Source organism: Triticum aestivum, chromosome 6A, assembly GCF_018294505.1.
Source record: "Triticum aestivum cultivar Chinese Spring chromosome 6A, IWGSC CS RefSeq v2.1, whole genome shotgun sequence".
NCBI lineage: Eukaryota > Viridiplantae > Streptophyta > Magnoliopsida > Poales > Poaceae > Triticum > Triticum aestivum.
Window position 1 is genome coordinate 605,094,571 of NC_057809.1, and position 18,788 is coordinate 605,113,358.

Sequence of the window (18,788 nt, forward strand, 5' to 3'; positions counted from 1 at the left end):
GAGTTCTACAACATGGCACTGAAGCAAGAGGCTGCTTAGTTGAGGTGTGATGCTTCCAAGAAGCGAGTCAGAGATGTTACTCCTTTTTCCTCTACTCAAGTGGCCAAGCAGCAGAAGTATTGGCTTCCTCCTCCTCCGTTCGGTCAGCCATATCAGAAGAGCAAAGGTGGCAGTGGTTCTTCCCACCCACCCAACCCTGGCTTTCAGAACAAGACTTCATCGCAAGCTCCAAGATCGAGTGCTCCGTACCACCGTCCGCTTTCAGAGGTCACGTGCAACAAGTGCCAACAGAAGGGTCACTATGCCAACAAGTGTTTCAACCAGAGGCGTCTTCCTCCTCCTCCTCCTGTCAGATCGGCAAGTACAGCAGTGGTCAAGCATAACCCCAAGCACGCCAAGGTCAATTTGATGAATGCAGCTCAGGCAGAGGATTCGTCAGATGTCATCATGGGTAACCTTCCTATTAATGATATTCCCGCAAAAGTTCTTTTTGACATGGGTGCATCGCATTGTTTCATCTCGAGGCCGTTTTCATCTAAGCATGGTTTGGCTTTGCAAATTTTGCCTAGTCCATTAGCAGTTGTCTCTCCCGGTAGGCGCATGCAGGCTAACTCCATTGCTCCGGATGTTACTATCACCTTGGGGGACTACAAGTTTCTGGCTTCTCCATCGGTTCTTGGTGACTCGGATATTGATCTTATTCTCGGAATGCATTGGCTCTCTAAGCACAAGGCTCAGCTTGATTGTGCAGCCAGGCAGATTCAATTGACTCATTCGTCTAAGGATGTAATTGTCTTTGCCGCTCGTGATGATATAATCCGGTTGTTTTCTCTTAATGAGAAGGGTGAACTGGATGCTATCTCGCAAATTCCAGTCGTTTGCGAATATCAAGACGTCTTCCCAGAAGAGCTTCCAGGAATGCCTCCGCACCGGCCAGTTGAATTTGTCATTGATCTTGAGCCCGGTACGGAACCTGTGTGCAAGCGTCCTTACAAGCTCGGACCTAAAGAGTTGAAGGAGCTGAAGAAACAACTCGATATTCAAGAAAGAATGGGTCTCATCCGGCCTAGTTCTTCTCCGTGGGGTTGTGGTGTTCTTTTTGTGAAGAAGAAGGATGGAATGGATAGACTTTGTGTTGATTACCGTCCATTGAACAAGAAGACCATCAAGAACAAATACCCACTTCCCAACATCAACGAGCTGCTCGAACAACTCAAGGGTGCCCAAGTATTCTCCAAGCTTGATCTCCGTATGGGTTATCATCAGATTCGAATCCATGAGCAAGATATTCCCAAGACGGCCTTCAGGACAAGCTATGGGTCATATGAATACACTATCATGTCTTTTGGCCTCATCAACGCTCCCCCGACTTTCTCTCGCATGATGAACTTCATCTTCAACCCCTACACCAATGACTTCGTTTTGGTATATCTCGACGACATTCTGGTTTTCTTGAAGAACAAGGAAGATCATGCCAAGCACTTGCGTTTGGTTCTTGATAAGCTGAGGGAACACCAGTTCTACGCCAAGTTCTCCAAGTGTGAATTTTGGCTCGATGAGGTTCTTTATCTTGGTCATATCATCTCTTCCAAGGGCATTGCCGTGAATCCTGAGAAGGTGTCTGCAATTGTGAATTGGGAACCTCCTCAGAACGTGAAGCAACTCCGTAGCTTCCTCGGTCTCGCAAGCTACTGTCGAAGATTCGTTGAAAACTTTTCTAAGATCGCGAAGCCTCTCTCAAATCTCCTCCAGAAGCACGTCAAGTACGTTTGGTCTCCGGAGTGTGATATTGCTTTCAACACTTTGAAAGAGAAATTGATCACTGCTCCAGTTCTGACTCCGCCTGATGAATCCAAGTCGTACGAGGTCTTTTGTGATGCCTCTCTCCAAGGTCTTGGCGCAGTATTGATGCAAGAGAAGAAAGTTGTTGCTTATACCTCTCGCCAGTTGAAGCTTAATGAGAAGAACTACCCCACTCATGATCTTGAGTTGGCGGCAGTTGTGCATGCTCTTTTGACTTGGAGACATCTTCTATTGGGAAGAAAAGTGGACATTTTCACTGATCACAAGAGTCTCAAGTACATCTTCACTCAGCCTAATCTCAACCTCAGGCAAACTCGATGGGTCGAAATGATTCAAGAGTATAATCCGAGTATCGAGTATACTCCAGGCAAGGCCAATGTGATTGCTGACGCTTTGAGCAGGAAAGTGTATTGCAACAGTCTGATTCTCAAGCCTTATCAAGCCGAGCTTTGTGAAGCTTTCCGTAAACTTAATCTGCAAGTTGTTCCTCAAGGTTTCCTCGCCAACCTTCAAGTCTCTCCTACCTTGGAAGACCAAATTCGCCAAGCCCAGCTTCTTGATGCTATGGTGAAAAAGGTGAAGATTGGGGTTGCCAAGAGTCAACCCAAGTACAAGTGCTACCGCCTTGATGACAAGGACACTCTCTTCTTCGAGGATCGAATTGTTGTACCCAAAGGTGACCTCCGCAAAGTGATCATGAATGAGGCTCACAATTCTCTCCTCTCCATCCACCCTGGGAGCACGAAGATGTATCAGGACCTCAAGCAAGCTTATTGGTGGACTCGAATGAAGCGCGATATTGCTCAATTCGTGAATGAGTGTGATGTCTGCAGAAGAGTGAAGGCAGAACACCAAAGGCCAGCTGGTCTCCTCCAACCTCTTGCCATTCCAGAATGGAAGTTTGACCACATTGAGATGGACTTCATGACTGGGTTTCCAAAGTCCAAGCGTGGCAATGATGCTATATTCGTTGTCATTGACAAACTCACTAAAGTGGCTCATTTTCTGCCTATCAAAGAGTCGATCACTGCAGCGCAATTGGCGGAACTCTATACCTCTCGAATTATCTCTCTGCATAGTATTCCTCAGGTGATCTCTTCAGACCGTGGCAGCATCTTTACCTCCAAGTTTTGGGATTCTTTTCAGAAGGCCATGGGCACCAACATCCGCTTCAGCACAGCTTCCATCCTCAAACAAGCGGTCAAGTTGAGCGTGTCAACCAGATTCTTGAAGATATGCTCAGGGCTTGTGTGATCTCCTTCGACATGAAGTGGGAGGATTGTCTTCCTTATGCTGAATTCTCCTACAACAACAGTTTTCAAGCAAGTTCGGGCAAGGCCCCGTTTGAAATTCTGTATGGCAGGAAGTGTCGTACCCCTCTCAACTGGTCCGAAACCGGTGAACGTCAGCTGCTGGGTAATGACTTAATCACAGAGGCAGAAGAAATGTGCAAAGTCATTCGTGATAACCTCAAAGCAGCCCAATCCCGTCAGAAGAGCTACTATGATAGTAAGCACCGTGATTTGGCTTTCGAGATCGGAGATCATGTTTACCTCCGCGTCTCTCCTATGAAAGGGACTCGTCGTTTCGGTATCAAAGGGAAGCTTGCCCCTAGATACGTGGGACCTTTCAAGATTGTCAGCAAGAGAGGCGACCTCGCCTATCAACTCGAGCTTCCGTCAAACTTTGCAAATGTTCATGATGTGTTCCATGTCTCTCAGCTCCGAAAGTGCTTCAAGACGCCTGACCGCACCGTCAACTTCGAGGACATTGAGCTCCAAGAAGATCTCTCTTATCGTGAGCACCCAGTTGCTATCCTTGAAGAGACTGAACGCAAGACTCGCAACAAGTCGATCAAATTTCTCAAAGTCAAGTGGTCACACCATTCCGACCGTGAAGCTACATGGGAACGCGAGGATCACCTCCGTTCTGAGTACCCGGCGTTCTTTCAGTCCTAGATCTCGGGACGAGATCTTTTCGTAGTGGTGGAGTGTTGTAACACCCCGGATATGATTTTCCCAATTTGTAATCCAACTCTTGCCGTTTCCGGCGTAAGTTATTTTATTTTCTCGGGTTTGGGTCTTTGTCTCCATGTGTTGTTATCATTGTCATGCATCTCTTATCATGTCATCATGTGCATTGCATTTGCATACGTGTTCATCTCTTGCATTCGAGCATTTTCCCGTTGTCCGTTTTGCATTCCGGCGCTTCGTTCTCCTCCGGTGGTCATTTCTAGCTTTATTTCGTGTGTGGGGATTAAACATTTCCGGATTGTATCGAGACTTGCCAAGCGGCCTTGGTTTACTACCGATAGACCGCCTGTCAAGTTTCGTGCCATTTGGACTTCGTTTGATACTCCTACGGTTAACCGAGGGACCAAAAAGGCCTCGTGTGTGTTGCAGCCCAACACCCCTCCAATTTTGCCCAAAACCCACCTAACTCTGCTCCATCATCTAGAGCGTTCGATCACGATCGCGTGGCCGAAAACCGCACCTCATTTGGACTCTCCTAACTCCCTCTATGCCTATAAATAGGTCCCCTCCGTTTTCGGATCTCCTTCCTCCCCGAAACCCTAAATTCACCCCGCGCGCGCTGGACATGTCCGCTTCTCGCCGGACACGCCGCGCCACCACCCCGAGCCAGTGAACGCGTGCCATGTGGCGCTGCGCCCAGCCGCTTCCAACGAGGCCCGCCGGGCCCAAGCCAGCCCCCGAGGGCCCAGTCCGCGCGCCGCCCTCCCGCCTTCGTCCTTCACCGAGCCGCCGCCGCCTCTCCGCCGCGAGCCGCCGCACGCCCCACCCAGCCGCCCCTCGCCGGCGCCCGCTCGCCCTCGTCGTCCGAGGCCCCACCGGCCGCCACATCCACCTCGCCTGGCCTCGCCCCGCCGCCTCTCCGGCGAGCCCGTAGCCGGATCCGCCCCGCCGTGGCTCCCCGTCTCCGACCGCCGTTGCCCCGTCTCCGGCGAGGTCTTCCCCGGCCATCTTCGGGAACCGCGCCGCCGGTGAATAGTGCTCTCGCCCGATCCAGATCTGGGGAACAGTAAACCCTAGGTCATTTTTTCCCTAAGTCCTGAAATTTGCAGATCCATGTGCCCTTTTTCATCATGCTACATCTCCGTATCCGTAGCTCCGATTCATGCACATAGCATATCAAAATGTTCGTCTCAGAGGGTACATCATTTCATTCCATTGCACCATTTTCATTTGAGCTCACCTTGATGCCCGAAATGCTGTTAGAAGAGGGCTACTTGAGTTAATTGTCAGATCTGCTACTCCATCTTAGACATTTGTCATTTTTGCCATGATTATTGTGTGCATGATATGCCCATGAGTTCTACATATGTTTTGTTAAGGGTTTTATCATCTTTCCAGAGGTGCAACCCATGTATTTTTGTGATGTGTCTGGTGCCTAGTGCAAGCTTGCAAAGTGAGGCACCCGTTAAATCTGTTTTCAGGGACTTAGTAATTTCACCAAGTCCTGGGATTGTTTAGTTCATGATGCCATATGTTCATGTTGTTTGCTAGTGATCCGTGCCTCTTTTGAGGATGATCAGTAAAGGAGTTTTGTTAATAGTTTAGTGCTCTATCCATCTGTGTCTTTGTTTGCATATATGGAGCAGCCTAGCTTGAGTCAATCGAGCTCTACTTTTGCTTCGTTGTGAATCTGGGCAGATCATCAACTTGTTTGCGATTTTGCCGACGTTATTATAATTGATCCGTGCATGCTATGCTATTGTTCTTGCCATGTCTAGCTTGCATTTTTTGCCTTCTTAATGGATGTATGCTTGTCTTGCCATGAGTTGCACCGTGGTGAGTGCATCAAGCTCGTAAACATGCCTACTTGAGTTATGTTTCAGCATGTCCCAGTTTTCACCAAGTCTGAAAACTGATTATGTTTTTGCTATGTTCGTGTGCTTGTTAGTATATTTTGTGATCCCTTTTGGCTCAAGGTCACTAAGGGACTTTTGTTAAACTTGTTGAGTAGCTCCATGCCATGTCTTACTTTGTCATGTTCAGGTCCTGTAACATGTTGTTTTGTTGCTCCGAAGAGGGCTATATGATCTGAAATTCCAGACAAGTGTTAATTTCACCTAGTCTGAGATCTGTTTACCATTTGCATTTTTGCCATGCTTGTTTGAACCTGTTAATGGATGAATTGGCCGTAGCTCAGTGCTAGACTTTTGTTAAGCATCTTGAATGCTTCCCTTCCATGTATTTTGATGCCATGTTTGAGTGTTGTAGCATGTTCATCTCATTGCATTTAGATGCCTACTTGATGTAAATCACAGACCGGTGTCATATTTGAATCGCTTGCCATTTCCAAAGTGTAACTCCGATTCCGGTGATCTTTATATCGTTTTCAAGCGATTTCATCTCATCTTTCCAGTGGCACACTTGGTTTTCCAAGTTGAGGCCAGGTTCATGCATTTTCTGTCATATCTTGCATATGCATACTGCATTGCATCCCGCATAGCATACCATGTTTGCATCTTCTTGTTTGATCCTTGCACGTGGCTGATTGTGTTCTTGTTGCTTGTTTGTCTTGTTTGGGTAGAGCCGGGAGACGAGTTCGCTATCGAGGAGCCCGTTGAGTTTGCTTTCGAGGATCCAGGCAACTCTGACAACTTTGTAGGCAAGATGATCATACCCTTGAAATCACTACTATTTTTGCTATGCTAATTTGCTCGCTCTTTTGCTATGCCAATGCTACGATGCCTACCACTTGCTTTCAAGCCTCCCAAATTGCCATGTTCAGCCTCTAACCCACCATTGTCCTAGCAAACCGTTGATTGGCTATGTTACCGCTTTGCTCAGCTCCTCTTATAGCGTTGTTAGTTGCAGGTGAAGATTGGAGACCGTTCCTTGGTGGACCATTTATTTACTTGTTGGGATATCATTATCTTGTCATGTTATCTTAATGCATCTATATACTTGGTAAAGGGTGGAAGGCTCGGCCTCTCGCCTAGTGTTTTGTTCCACTCTTGCCGCCCTAGTTTCCGTCATATCGGTGTTATGTTCCCGGATTTTGCGTTCCTTACGCGGTTGGGTTATAATGGGAACCCCTTGATAGTTCGTCTTGATTAAAGCTTTTCTAGCAATGCCCAACCTTGGTTTTACCATTTGCCACCTAGCCCTTTTTCCCTTGGGTTTCCGGAGCCCGAGGGTCATCTTATTTTTAACCCCCCCCCCCCGGGCCAGTGCTCCTCTGAGTGTTGGTCCACCTGTCAGCTGCCGGTGGCCACCAGGGGCAACTCTGGGCTGGCCTACCCGTACCTAAGACAATCTGAGTGTGCCCTGAGAAAGAGATATGTGCAGCTCCTATCAGGATTTGTCGGCACATTCGGGCGGTGTTGCTGGTCTTGTTTTAACCTGTCGAAATGTCTTGTTGTACCGGGAGACCGAGTCTGATCGGAATGTCTCGGGTGGAGGTCTATTCCTTCGTTGACCGTGAGAGCTTGTCATGGGCTAAGTTGGGACTCCCCTGCAGGGATTTGAACTTTCGAAAGTCATGCCCGCGGTTATGGGCAGATGGGAATTTGTTAATGTCCGGTTGTAGATAACTTGAACCTTAACTTAATTAAAATGAATCAACCGTGTGTGTTACCGTGATGGCCTCTTCTCGGCGGAGTCCGGGAAGTGGACACGGTGTTGGAGTAATGTTTGCGCAGGTTGCTCTCTAGTTTCTCGCTCGCGCTTTGCCTCCTCTTCTCGCTCTCTTTTGCGAATAAGTTAGCCATCATATATGCTAGTCGCTTGCTGAAGCTCTACATATATTTACCTTACCCTACCTATTAAGCTTAATAGTCTTGATCGCGAGGGTGCGAGATTGCTGAGTCCCTGTGGCTCACAGATTACTATTACACCAGATGCAGGGCCAGATGATACAGCTCCAGATGGCGCGCTTGAGCTCAAGTGGGAGTACGACGAGGACTCTCAGTGTTACTATGTTTCTTTTCCTGATGATCAGTAGTGGTGCCCAGTTGGGGTGATCGGGACCATGTCGCTTGTTGGGTTATCTTTTATTTTGGCACCGTAGTCGGGCCATGAGTGTTTGGATGATGTATGTTATTTATGTACTTGGTCGACGTGGCGAGTGTAAGCCAACTATGTTATCCCTTTTATTTACCTATATTACATGGGATGTTTGTGATGATTGCCTGACTTGCGACATATGCCTTCAATGCGATTATGCCTTTAAGTCGTGCCTCGACACGTGGGAGATATAGTCGCATCGAGGGTGTTACAGCTTTTCTGCTTTATAGCGCTACTACTATGGGGTTACTAGTAGCGCTTTCCTGAAAAACGCTACTGCTAAATAGCAGCAGCATTTACTTCTTTCCCGCGCTACTACTATGCTACTGTGTATAAGCGTTTTTCTAGTAGTGCTTGCCTTATTAATTGCCATGCATGACATAAATTAGTACAACATTTAATATGATACGGTATCATAATATGATATGAAACCACATCCTCTCTTTTCTCATCTAATTATGTGCTACATCATCCAAAAAATCTAGTTGGCATGCATGATACCACTTAGACTAGCCACAATAGATAGTAACATATACTAATAACATACACATATTTCTAGACGATATTACTATCTTCATAGTGGGTAGTAACTTAAGTGTGATAACATGCAAAGATTCATTGATTAGGTTATAGACTCATATTACATTGGAACATGTGATATTACAGTAACTAGCTAAGTTACTACAACTATCTCTCTCTTTATTAACTCATTGCCACATAAGCAAATTTGCTGAGTTGGACTCGATGTTGCTGCTGAAGTTACTCCCACTGTGGCTAGTCTTATGATACTTCCATTACGACCAGCCTTATTCCCTACACCAGCCATAGCTCATAGGCCCGCAACCAATAGCACACCAATCCTCCTACGTCCTACATGACTCCTCGAAACAATGAAATATTAACTCATCACTAGCAGACTTGGTCCAACTCACGATCAAGTGATGCCCAGTTCCCTTAACCGCCTCCTGTTGTATCAGAATTCCACAAAATGTTGCTTGTGCTCCCTTTGCCGCATCCAAGAGGCCGCCCACCAAAGGAGGGTGCATCATTGCTAGACTACTTACCCAACATAACTTGAATTTTAGACTCATCTATCTACTTTTTAAAAATATAAATGTTATATATTGTACCTTTTGGATACCCAGTGGGTATGAGTATGAGTATGGGTGTCAATTTGTGTCCATGTGTATTGAACTGGATGGGTATATAAAGTTTTTTTGGGTATGAGTTTGGGCAGAAGGGGGTTGTACCCACCCGAGAATGTATCTGGTGAAACGACCGAATTGGTGCACCAGATGCACCAGCTATGTATGGGCTGTTGGATTCGAAAGAAAGGGACATGATTCAGTGCGATGACGGGCCTGATGGTACATTTGCAGACCAGTCCTTGCAGCTCAGCTAAATCCAACGAATTGGCCTCCCCGTACTCAAATCGTCTTCCTCCCCTTTGCCAGATTCTGTACCAGTACATCCTCTTGAAGCTAGGGTTAAGGTCCAGCGAGCTCAAAGATTGATCTCAGAGCTTAACGAAACGCGGCTGTCTCTCCCTCTTCTGTACCACTCAGGCGAATTAGGGCTATTAAATTTCGACGGTCTCTCTCAACAATCCGCCGCCGGCGCCGCCGGCGCCGTCAGCACTATCCAACGATAGCAGCTCAAGGATGTAGGTATGTTCGCTTCTTCCTCTATCCATCTTGTTCCAGTTGACTAAAGGGCATGTTTTTGTTGATTAAGAATTGGAATAGTGTGCTGTGAGCACCAAATTTAGGTATGAGCTGTGACTATATTTCTACAATCTGCGTGCCAATTACAAGGGATGCACTCCCTGTTTTCATCCTTTATTGGTAAACAATATTAAAGAGAACGTGTACTTACAGAGTCTAACTGAATTTCGTGAAAGCATTACGAGTTCATCTTATTGATTTTGTTATCTAGTTCGTCCTTTACTCATCATCAATTTATGTTTTCCATAGTTACAAAAACATTTTTAGCTAACTACTGCTGAGCCAAATCAATATGTATCACCAATGGTGCATCGCTACTTCTCTAGTAGTGACTGTCCTTTGTGTTCTAAAAATGTGATACTTTGGAATCCAATGTTATTTCCACACAGAGATGCCTATGATTGTAGGTTAGGGTGTCACTACTAAGTTTAGCTTGGCTCCCCTGATGCCACCATTATTTTGTTTGAAGGTCATTATGGAGTCTCATTGCCTGGAGCCGGTAAATCTGTTGAAGAGCCTGAGCTATGACTGGGTAATCTTCAGAGGAGTCATCTTCATAGGTCTCCAAGATGGCATTGATGAAACTGATAATTTCACCTCTAGTACTAGTCTAGATCGTGTATGGCTGTCTCAGGCTTCAGTTTTTGTAGCACCATGTAATCATCAAGAATGTACATTTGCTAGAAAATCTTGTATGCAGGTTTTCTGTAGTTTACATGAGTGGTTGTTGTACAATATACAGATGCTTGTGTTGTTCCGATGTGAAAGATGTGATGTTCTTGCATAGAAGCATCTAAATAAAATGTATTCAGATATCTTTTGGTTGTTACCGGTACTGATTTAGCAGGGCAGCAATAAAAGTTAATTGATATGATAAAAAAGAATACAGTATGAAGTCCCAGGTTGTGCGTATCTTTCCACTAGATATGTCGATCAAAAATTTCCAGAGATAATGGATGTCGGCTGCACAAATCTTGTGATGTATATCACATCTTCTATATATCCACAGGAAAAGATGTAACTGGGTTACAACAAATAAAAGAAACACCATGTATACAGGCTGACATAATCCTACCGTGGAAATTTAGTAGTTTCTCTTCTCATTTTTCTAACCATAATTTTCACATGTTCATGATCTAATTGTTTCTAAGCTGAGAGACGTAAATTATGAAGCTCTCTATTCACATTCTTTTTAAATGCATCTCTTCAGAAATTTGACATCAGGTTGAATGATTAAAAGTTTACAATTACACTGTATCCTCCAGTTCCTTGCTCGGAAATCCCACGAGTGCCCATGTCATAACCAGAACTCAGAAGATCAGGTTTGTCCGGGTCTGGATTTTCTGCTTTGTCATACTAACGATTTGAAAGCAAATATGCAGCAGCTGTCACATTCTTCCAGGTGAAAGAAGAATGCATTATGGTCATCCTCATAGCTATGCAAAAAACCTACTCCAGGCTCCAGACTGAAGACTACTATTCCAGGCCAGATGAGCTAATCTGGTCCTAGGTAGGCTTCTCCAGAATCACTACAGGAAGCTCAAGATCACTCTAACTCCATAAAATGTTACAAAACAAAAGCTCTTTTGTTCACTTACAGAAAAAATCATCACGACAGTTACTTGTAAAGTTGCATCTTTTATACTTAATATAACAGAGTTATATTTATCAAGCTTTCCACTTAAACATTACATATTTAAAGAAGCAGTACAGATTTCCATACATCTTAAACATTACATATTCTATTGCATTCTTTATTTTCAGATTTCCTGAACTTCAGGCAAGGGTCATGTCAGAATTTTCATCACTTCACTCCTGCAAAAATGCCTAAAAATATCTATTACAGATGAACATGTTCTCACTTATCGAAATTCAGATGATGATGCTAAAGCACAGAGCAACAAAAAACAGAGGAAAATAAATGAACGGTGCTCAATACACATAGTAATAAGGTTGCCCTAATTCGGAAAGTGTTCACATGAGCACGACATATAGCAAGCTGGCTACAGCTGCGACAATAACACAGAAAGACAAACCAAATCTTAAAACCTACATTAAGCTAGGCTTAGCAATTCGTTGCCCGGTCATACAATCTTTTCTTCCTGGTTAAACATGGCTAATGGGACAACATGGTTTACTGTTAGCGACTTCCTGAAGCTAACAGTGACCACATCCAGAGTTACAGACATAGAACATATGCATTCTTCAGTGACACATTTGCAAATGTGAGCTCCTGGAAGCACCAAAAGTCGAAAACCTCATCGCCTATGAATATCACTGCCATTTCCAGCAAGAATGTAGCCAGCTGAATGACTTCACATAATTATTCCAACATCAAATTAGTGAAACCACCGCCCCTACTTATCAGGAACCTTTTGGATGCTATTTGCCCTGTAAAGAATAAGAAAACAACATTAGCAAAATTGTAGAAAGGACATCGACATTTTTTCAAGGTTGCTTACTTTACCTCTTCTTCTTTTGGTTCACTGTTTGCTCTGAACCCCTTTTCAATCTCTTACCACTCCCTTTTGTGTTTGCTACATCTGGTGGATGAATACTGATCACACTTGGGAATGATGTTCCGACGAAGGATTCAAATTCTTGAACTTTACTTTGCTCACTAATGGCACCCATCTGTTCCAATTGCGTGAAGGCATCACCAACAACCTTGTGAAAATATCTCATTTTCTCCTCACAATGTTTCGCCGCATGAAGTGCCAAGCTAAATTTTGAACATGTTTCCGAGTACAACTTTTTTATGGTAGGTGAAAGACATGTAGATGGGCCTTCTAGCTCATGTCCGTTGGCGTCATAGGAAAGCTGACGTGCTGCCATTTTAGTCCACCTATGCAACACATATTGACTAGGAATTTCATTACACCCCTCATTCTTTAGGACAACAATGATGTGCGGCAGATGATACCCAGTGATTCGAACATACTACAAGAACAGTGTGCTGCCTTAGTACTAGTGTTGAAACTAACCACTCTAACTTTACCACTCTTGCTGCTAATACCAATGGTCCGGACCTCACCAACCTGGACAATTGATTTAACATGACAATAATCCCTTGCAGCCACCACCTGACGTTGAAATTCAGCAAAAACCTCATGAGTATAAACATCTCTACCATGACTCTCGATACTCCAACAAGTCTCGAGCATAGGTAGTGTATGAAGGCTGGCATTGTCTTCTTGCAATTCTTCTTGCCGCTGTTCCTCTAAAGCTGTTTCAAACCTGACCCAAAACTCAATCAATGCAAGATTTCGGTTGGCGAAGTGTCTGAAGAATGCATTCTCACTCTCAGATCTTGATGTAGTACTCCCTCCGGTCCTTTTTACTCTGCATATTAGAATTCTTTGAAGTCAAACTTCACAAAGTTTGACCGTATTTATATGAAAAAATATCAACATCTGCAATGCTAAAGTTATACAATATGAAACTTTAAGTCATGACACATCTATTGATATTGATTTCAGATTGTGAATGTTGGTACTTTTTTCTATAAAGTTGGTCAAACTTTACGGGACTTGACTTTAGTCAAATCTTATATGCGAACTAAAAAGGACCGGAGGGAGTACGCAAGATTCCGCCAAGGTGGGTCTCCATAAAATATGCCGGAATCCATGAGTTGCGTGACTCATACTTCTCCTGCAACCATGTATTATCTGCTAGCCCAAAGTCGGAGATTATTGAACACCATTGTGACTCAAACTCACTTGGTGTCTCTGATCCCCAAACACCATTGTGACTCAAACCGTTCATGAAAATCTGGATTATTTTTCATGGTGGTGCCAACCTTTTCAGTAAGCTTCATGAGGATGTGCCACATACAAAGCCTATGCTTAGTGTTTGGAAAAACTTGTTCTACTCCTATTCTCATGCTTTGGTCTTCATTGGTCATGATGAGCTTAGGCGCAACCCCAGACATTGCTTTCAAAAAAGTCTTGAACAACCATATATAAGATTCTTTTTTTTCATTCCATAAAAAAGCAGCACCAAATGTGACACAAGATCTGTGGTTGTTAACTCCTGTGAAAGGGGCAAATACCAAGTTATACCTATTAAATCGATATGTTGAGTCAAAAGACACAACTTCACCAAACAATGAGTAGTTCTTTCTGCATATGCTATCCGCCCAGAAAATATTTATAAGTTTGTCATTCTCGTCGACTTGGTAATCAAAATAGAATGCTGGATTGGCAGCCTACTTACTTTTCATTATATCTACTATGATCTGTCCATCTGCTCCCTTAATTGCTCTTTTAAAATCACGGTGAGAGTTTTGGAAGTCACGCTTTGTGCATCCCACATTTTCCGGACCCCCCTTCTCTACACTAAGCAAGCGATATGCTGCAGATGTGCCAACCATTGCTTTATGACATGTAAGTAGTTTGCTCCTCAACTCACTACTTACTTCCCTATTTGACTTGATGAGATGTCTCTTACTTGGCGAAATAAGTTGGTGAGTGTGTGATTGAACAAACCGGGCAACCTTATATTTGCCATCATCCTGCCTCCTCAGTCCAATCATAGCCTCACAACCACACCTGGTTAACTTGAATTTTCGTTTAGGTTTTATCCTTTCCTCTTCTGGGGCCTCCTTTCTCCAACCCTCTCTAGCACAAACAAACCTCTTCCACAGTACGCCATGTTCATCTTTGTGTGTCGTCCATGTGCGAACCGAGAACCCGACTTCATGAGCATACATTTTGTAGAATGTCATACCTTCCTCCCAAGTGTCAAATTGCATACCAATTACGGGCTGTAAGTTAGGATCACACTCCGGCTCATATCTTGACCCCTGGATATGCAAAATAAAAAGATGTGCGGTTCATAAACTACAGCTCATGCATTGGATGTGCGGAAAAAACTACTATACTTACACAAAACGGAAGACTGCTAGTTCGTGTTGGCGTGTGGTAGCTATTTTCATTGTTTTCGACCTGCTGGATCGTGCCCTAGAAATTTCAGAAAAAATCATCAGGTGACAGAAACTGTGCGACGTACGTATGTGACCAATACAACAAATGAATTACCATGGCAAAGCTGTTGGCATCATCTTCAACTCCCATTGCCGTAGTTGACCCAATACTTAGAGCACCACTTGTCATGGACTCCATGGCTGACTATTTTTCATGCAAATATAACACAAAACATCACACGCAGGTTAAAAAGTGGATAATTAACCTAGTACCAGGCAAAACACATCAATACTTTTTACTTAAGAGCATAGGTACAATGTGGACATCAGCAAAACAAAATGAGGAACATGAACAACTAGGATTACCATAGAAAGTTTAATTGAACATTGCAAATGCCGTTCCCATTTCATATCAGCGATGTGGAAGAAGTTCATATAGTACATTACTAGTTCATGTACAAGAACCCCGTAGGAACAACCAGTAACTAACCCACTCTTGCCATGTAGTAGGCTCCTAGGAAGTCATTTCTTTCACATACATGCCGAGTTGTCCACCTTACTATCAAGTTAGCAAAGGTATAAAAAAATTGTATACAAAGGAACAGAACACACAGAGCACATCCCCCTCAACTATTTGCACCGGCTGTTGTGATTACTACTAGAATTTCACCAACATCCAACGGATCAATTTTGTGCCCATACTATTCATATTCCCAAATGCCATTGGCTTCAAACACATGGAAACTGAATGGCCTGGAGGAAGCAAATATTACTGTACATGGATAACAGAACAACCAAATTCGATGCTCATACCTTGGATCCTGAGCTATAAAGGACGATGGCTAGGTACTATTCAACTGCACAGCTGCACAAACCTTACTTTAGAGTTTGCATCAATATGGTTTTTCTATACTACAAAATACATATTAAGGTTCAGAACACTAGTTATTCAACTTTGCATAGGCTATTTTGCAGTAGAATATCTGCAGTCGTGTATCTCATACAGAAATCAGGTGCTCATACTACTTATTCAAGTCGCAATGATACTAGTTTGGAATAAATTGGGGAAATCCCAAAGGGGAAGAACCCAATATGACCATGATAAATGGATAATGGGATAAGAGAACATACCCTAAAATCCTCGAGGCGCAGAAGATAGCTGACTCCTTTGGGCAGTTCCTCTTCGCCCCCAGGAGCTACAGCACAACTCCTCTACATTTACGTGCTCGCCGGCGGCAATGGCGTCTTCGTCGGGCGCGACTCAGAGGAGAGGAGGGGAGCTCGTGCTTCAACGGCGCCGGAACTAGGTCCAAGATAGAAGTCGGAGAAAGTCCAGGAGAGGGGGCGAGAGAGGCAACGGAGCAGACTTCCCGAACCCTAGCGCGCAGCTGGACGGCCTGGTACAGAGTATGGCAAGGGAAGGAAGACGATGTGGGTACAGAGAGGTCAGATCGCTGGATTTAGCTGTAATGCAAGGACTATTTTGCAAATGTACCGACAGCCCATCATCACACTGAATCCTGTCCCTTTCTTTCAAATCCAACGGCCCATACATAGCTGGTGCATCTGGTGCACCAGTTTAGTCGTTTCACCAGATACGTTCTCGTACCCACCCATACCCTACCATTGCCATCCCCTACAGTTGGAGCCACTCTAGTCTGGTACTCTAACCATTACTAGTGATCATTGATCAACCTTAACTAGTTTGGGTGCTTAGCCAAGTTTGATCGTTTGCTCTTTCTCTTACTTTTGTATTGCCTCATTTTCATGCATCACTTAAGCTCCTCACCTCCTTGGTCTGATGAGCTGATTTTTCAATTCACTAACAATTGCCCGTGCGTTGCAACGGGAGTATAAACATTCTAGTAGATTACCCCTGACTGCACGTCTATTATTGTATTATTGTTTTTGAGAATCCCCGTATATTATTATATTGATACGCTAAAATCTTACCAAATCTTTGTATGCAATCGCCATGATTTATGTGCCATTTTATTGTTAAGCACTTACTTAGTAAGAATTTAATGACTTGCCAACAAAATATGTGTTTATTTTGGTAAGATAATAAACATGAGACAATTGAATGGATGGGAGAAAAATCAAATATGGGAGGAAAAAATCAAAGAGGATAAGGAAAGAGTGGGACGTATATATAGAAGGTTAAACGAAAGAGAGGTGAAATGGGAATCTTACGTTCTTTTTAAGTATTTCAATTCATAAAAGCTTGACGAAAGCGTTCTCCCCACACAAAAAACAAAGAAATAGAGCATGCCGTAGCTAGACAATTATTAGTCTCCTAATCAATCTGATCCACCTGCACCCGCAAAAAAAAATCTGATCCACCTGCCTACCATGCACGCGCGTGATATCCCTAGCAGCAAGCTAGAGCTAGGAGTTGAAGTGCCGTGTTCTGATCATGTGGTTGTTTTGGTGAAGGGATCGGCTGAGCAGGGACCAACAGGGCCTAAATGTCGACGTTATGAGTTGTTCTGGGAGAGAGATGCAACGCTACCGGACATGATAAAAGAGGCTTGGGAGGCTGTAGGTATTGTGCAGAACCTAGGCCAACTGCGTGATGCCCTCACAAAGACTATGGTGACCCTGGGTTCTTGGAGTAAAAAATTTGGTAATGTGACCAGGGAGCTTGCCAAGTCACGATCCCAGTTAGAAGAATTGATGCATATGAATGCAGATCAGCAGGATATTCATTTGGTCACAGATAAAATTGTTGGAAATATGCCCTAGAGGCAATAATAAAAGTATTATTATTATATTTCCTTGTTCATGATAATTGTCTTTTATTCATGCTATAACTGTATTATCCGGAAATCGTAATACACGTGTGAATACATAGACCGTAATATGTCCCTAGTGAGCCTCTAGTTGACTAGCTCGTTGTGATCAACAGATAGTCATGGTTTCCTGGCTATGGACATTGGATGTCGTTGATGACGGGATCACATCATTAGGAGAATGATGTGATGGACAAGACCCAATCCTAAGCATAGCACAAAGATCGTGTAGTTCGTTTGCTAGAGCTTTGCCAATGTCAAGTATCTCTTCCTTTGACCATGAGATCGTGTAACTCCTGGATACCCTAGGAGTGCTTTGGGTGGATCAAACGTCACAACGTAACTGGGTGACTATAAAGGTGCACTACAGGTATCTCCGAAAGTATCTATTGTTTTATGCGGATCGAGACTGGGATTTGTCACTCCGTGTAAACGGAGAGGTATCTCTGGGCCCACTCGGTAGGACATCATCATATGCGCAATGTGACCAAGGAGTTGATCACGGGATGATGTGTTACGGAACGAGTAAAGTGACTTGCCGGTAACGATATTGAACAAGGTATCGGTATACCGACGATCGAATCTCGGGCAAGTAAAATACCGCTAGACAAAGGGAATTGTATACGGGATCGATTGAGTCCTTGACATCGTGGTTCATCCGATGAGATCATCGTGGAACATGTGGGAGCCAACATGGGTATCCAGATCCCGCTGTTGGTTATTGACCGGAGAACGTCTCGGTCATGTCTGCATGTCTCCCGAACCCGTAGGGTCTACACACTTAAGGTTCGATGACGCTAGGGTTATAAAGGAAGCTTGTATGTGGTTACCGAATGTTGTTCGGAGTCCCGGATGAGATCCCGGACGTCACAAGGAGTTCCGGAATGGTCCAGAGGTAAAGATTTATATATAGGAAGTCCTGTTTCGGCCATCGGGACAAGTTTCGGGGTCATCGGTATTGTACCGGGACCACCGGAAGGGTCCCGGGGGCCCACCGGGTGGGGCCACCTGCCCCGGGGGGCCACATGGGCTGTGGGGGGTGCGCCTTGGCCTACATGGGCCAAGGGCACCAGCCCCAAGAGGCCCATGCGCCTGGGGAAACCCTAAAGGAAGAGTCCCAGCAGGGGAAGGCACCTCCTAGGTGCCTTGGGGGGGGGGGGGGGGGGGAGGACTCCTCCCCTGGCCGCCGCCCCCTTGGAGATTGGATCTCCTAGGGGCTGGCGCACCCCCCCCCCCTTGGGATCCCTATATATAGTGGGGTAGGAGGGCCTCCAAAAACATACCTTATGCCTTTGGTGCAGCCCCTCCCTCTCTCCCAAGTTCTCCTCCTCTTCTCCCATGGTGCTTGGCGAAGCCCTGCGGGATTGCCACGCTCCTCCACCACCACCACGCCGTTGTGCTGCTGTTGGATGGAGTCTTCCTCAACCTCTCCCTCTCTCCTTGCTGGATCAAGGCGTGGGAGACGTCACCGGGCTGTACGTGTGTTGAACGCGGAGGTGCCGTCCGTTCGGCA

At 44.7% G+C, this 18,788-nt stretch overlaps 1 protein-coding gene and 1 long non-coding RNA gene across 11 annotated transcripts; one reads left to right on the forward strand and one right to left on the reverse strand.

The window, feature by feature from the left end:
* The first annotated feature begins 9,197 nt into the window (after positions 1–9,197).
* On the forward strand, positions 9,198–10,440 carry LOC123131316 (uncharacterized). Its single transcript, XR_006464142.1, has 2 exons — positions 9,198–9,502; positions 10,029–10,440. It is a non-coding gene; the product is annotated as an uncharacterized lncRNA (long non-coding RNA).
* A 1,022-nt stretch (positions 10,441–11,462) lies between these two features.
* Positions 11,463–15,919, reverse strand: LOC123128933 (protein FAR1-RELATED SEQUENCE 5). 10 transcript variants are annotated; one of them, XM_044549055.1, is made up of 7 exons: positions 15,615–15,915; positions 14,599–14,688; positions 14,446–14,520; positions 13,977–14,363; positions 12,598–12,901; positions 12,027–12,499; positions 11,463–11,950 (listed from the first exon to the last, which is right to left on the reverse strand). In XM_044549055.1, the coding sequence occupies exons 4-7, from the start codon at positions 14,069–14,071 to the stop codon at positions 11,917–11,919; spliced, it is 906 nt and encodes a 301-aa protein (XP_044404990.1). In that variant the 5' UTR covers positions 14,072–14,363; positions 14,446–14,520; positions 14,599–14,688; positions 15,615–15,915; the 3' UTR covers positions 11,463–11,916. The 10 variants fall into 10 exon arrangements, 7 of the variants coding, with proteins under 7 accessions (XP_044404990.1, XP_044404988.1, XP_044404986.1 ...); XR_006463503.1 differs by having other exon boundaries at positions 12,027–12,901; positions 13,775–14,363; positions 15,615–15,917; XR_006463504.1 differs by having other exon boundaries at positions 12,027–12,901; positions 14,009–14,363; positions 15,615–15,914.
* Between the last annotated feature and the right edge of the window lie 2,869 nt (positions 15,920–18,788).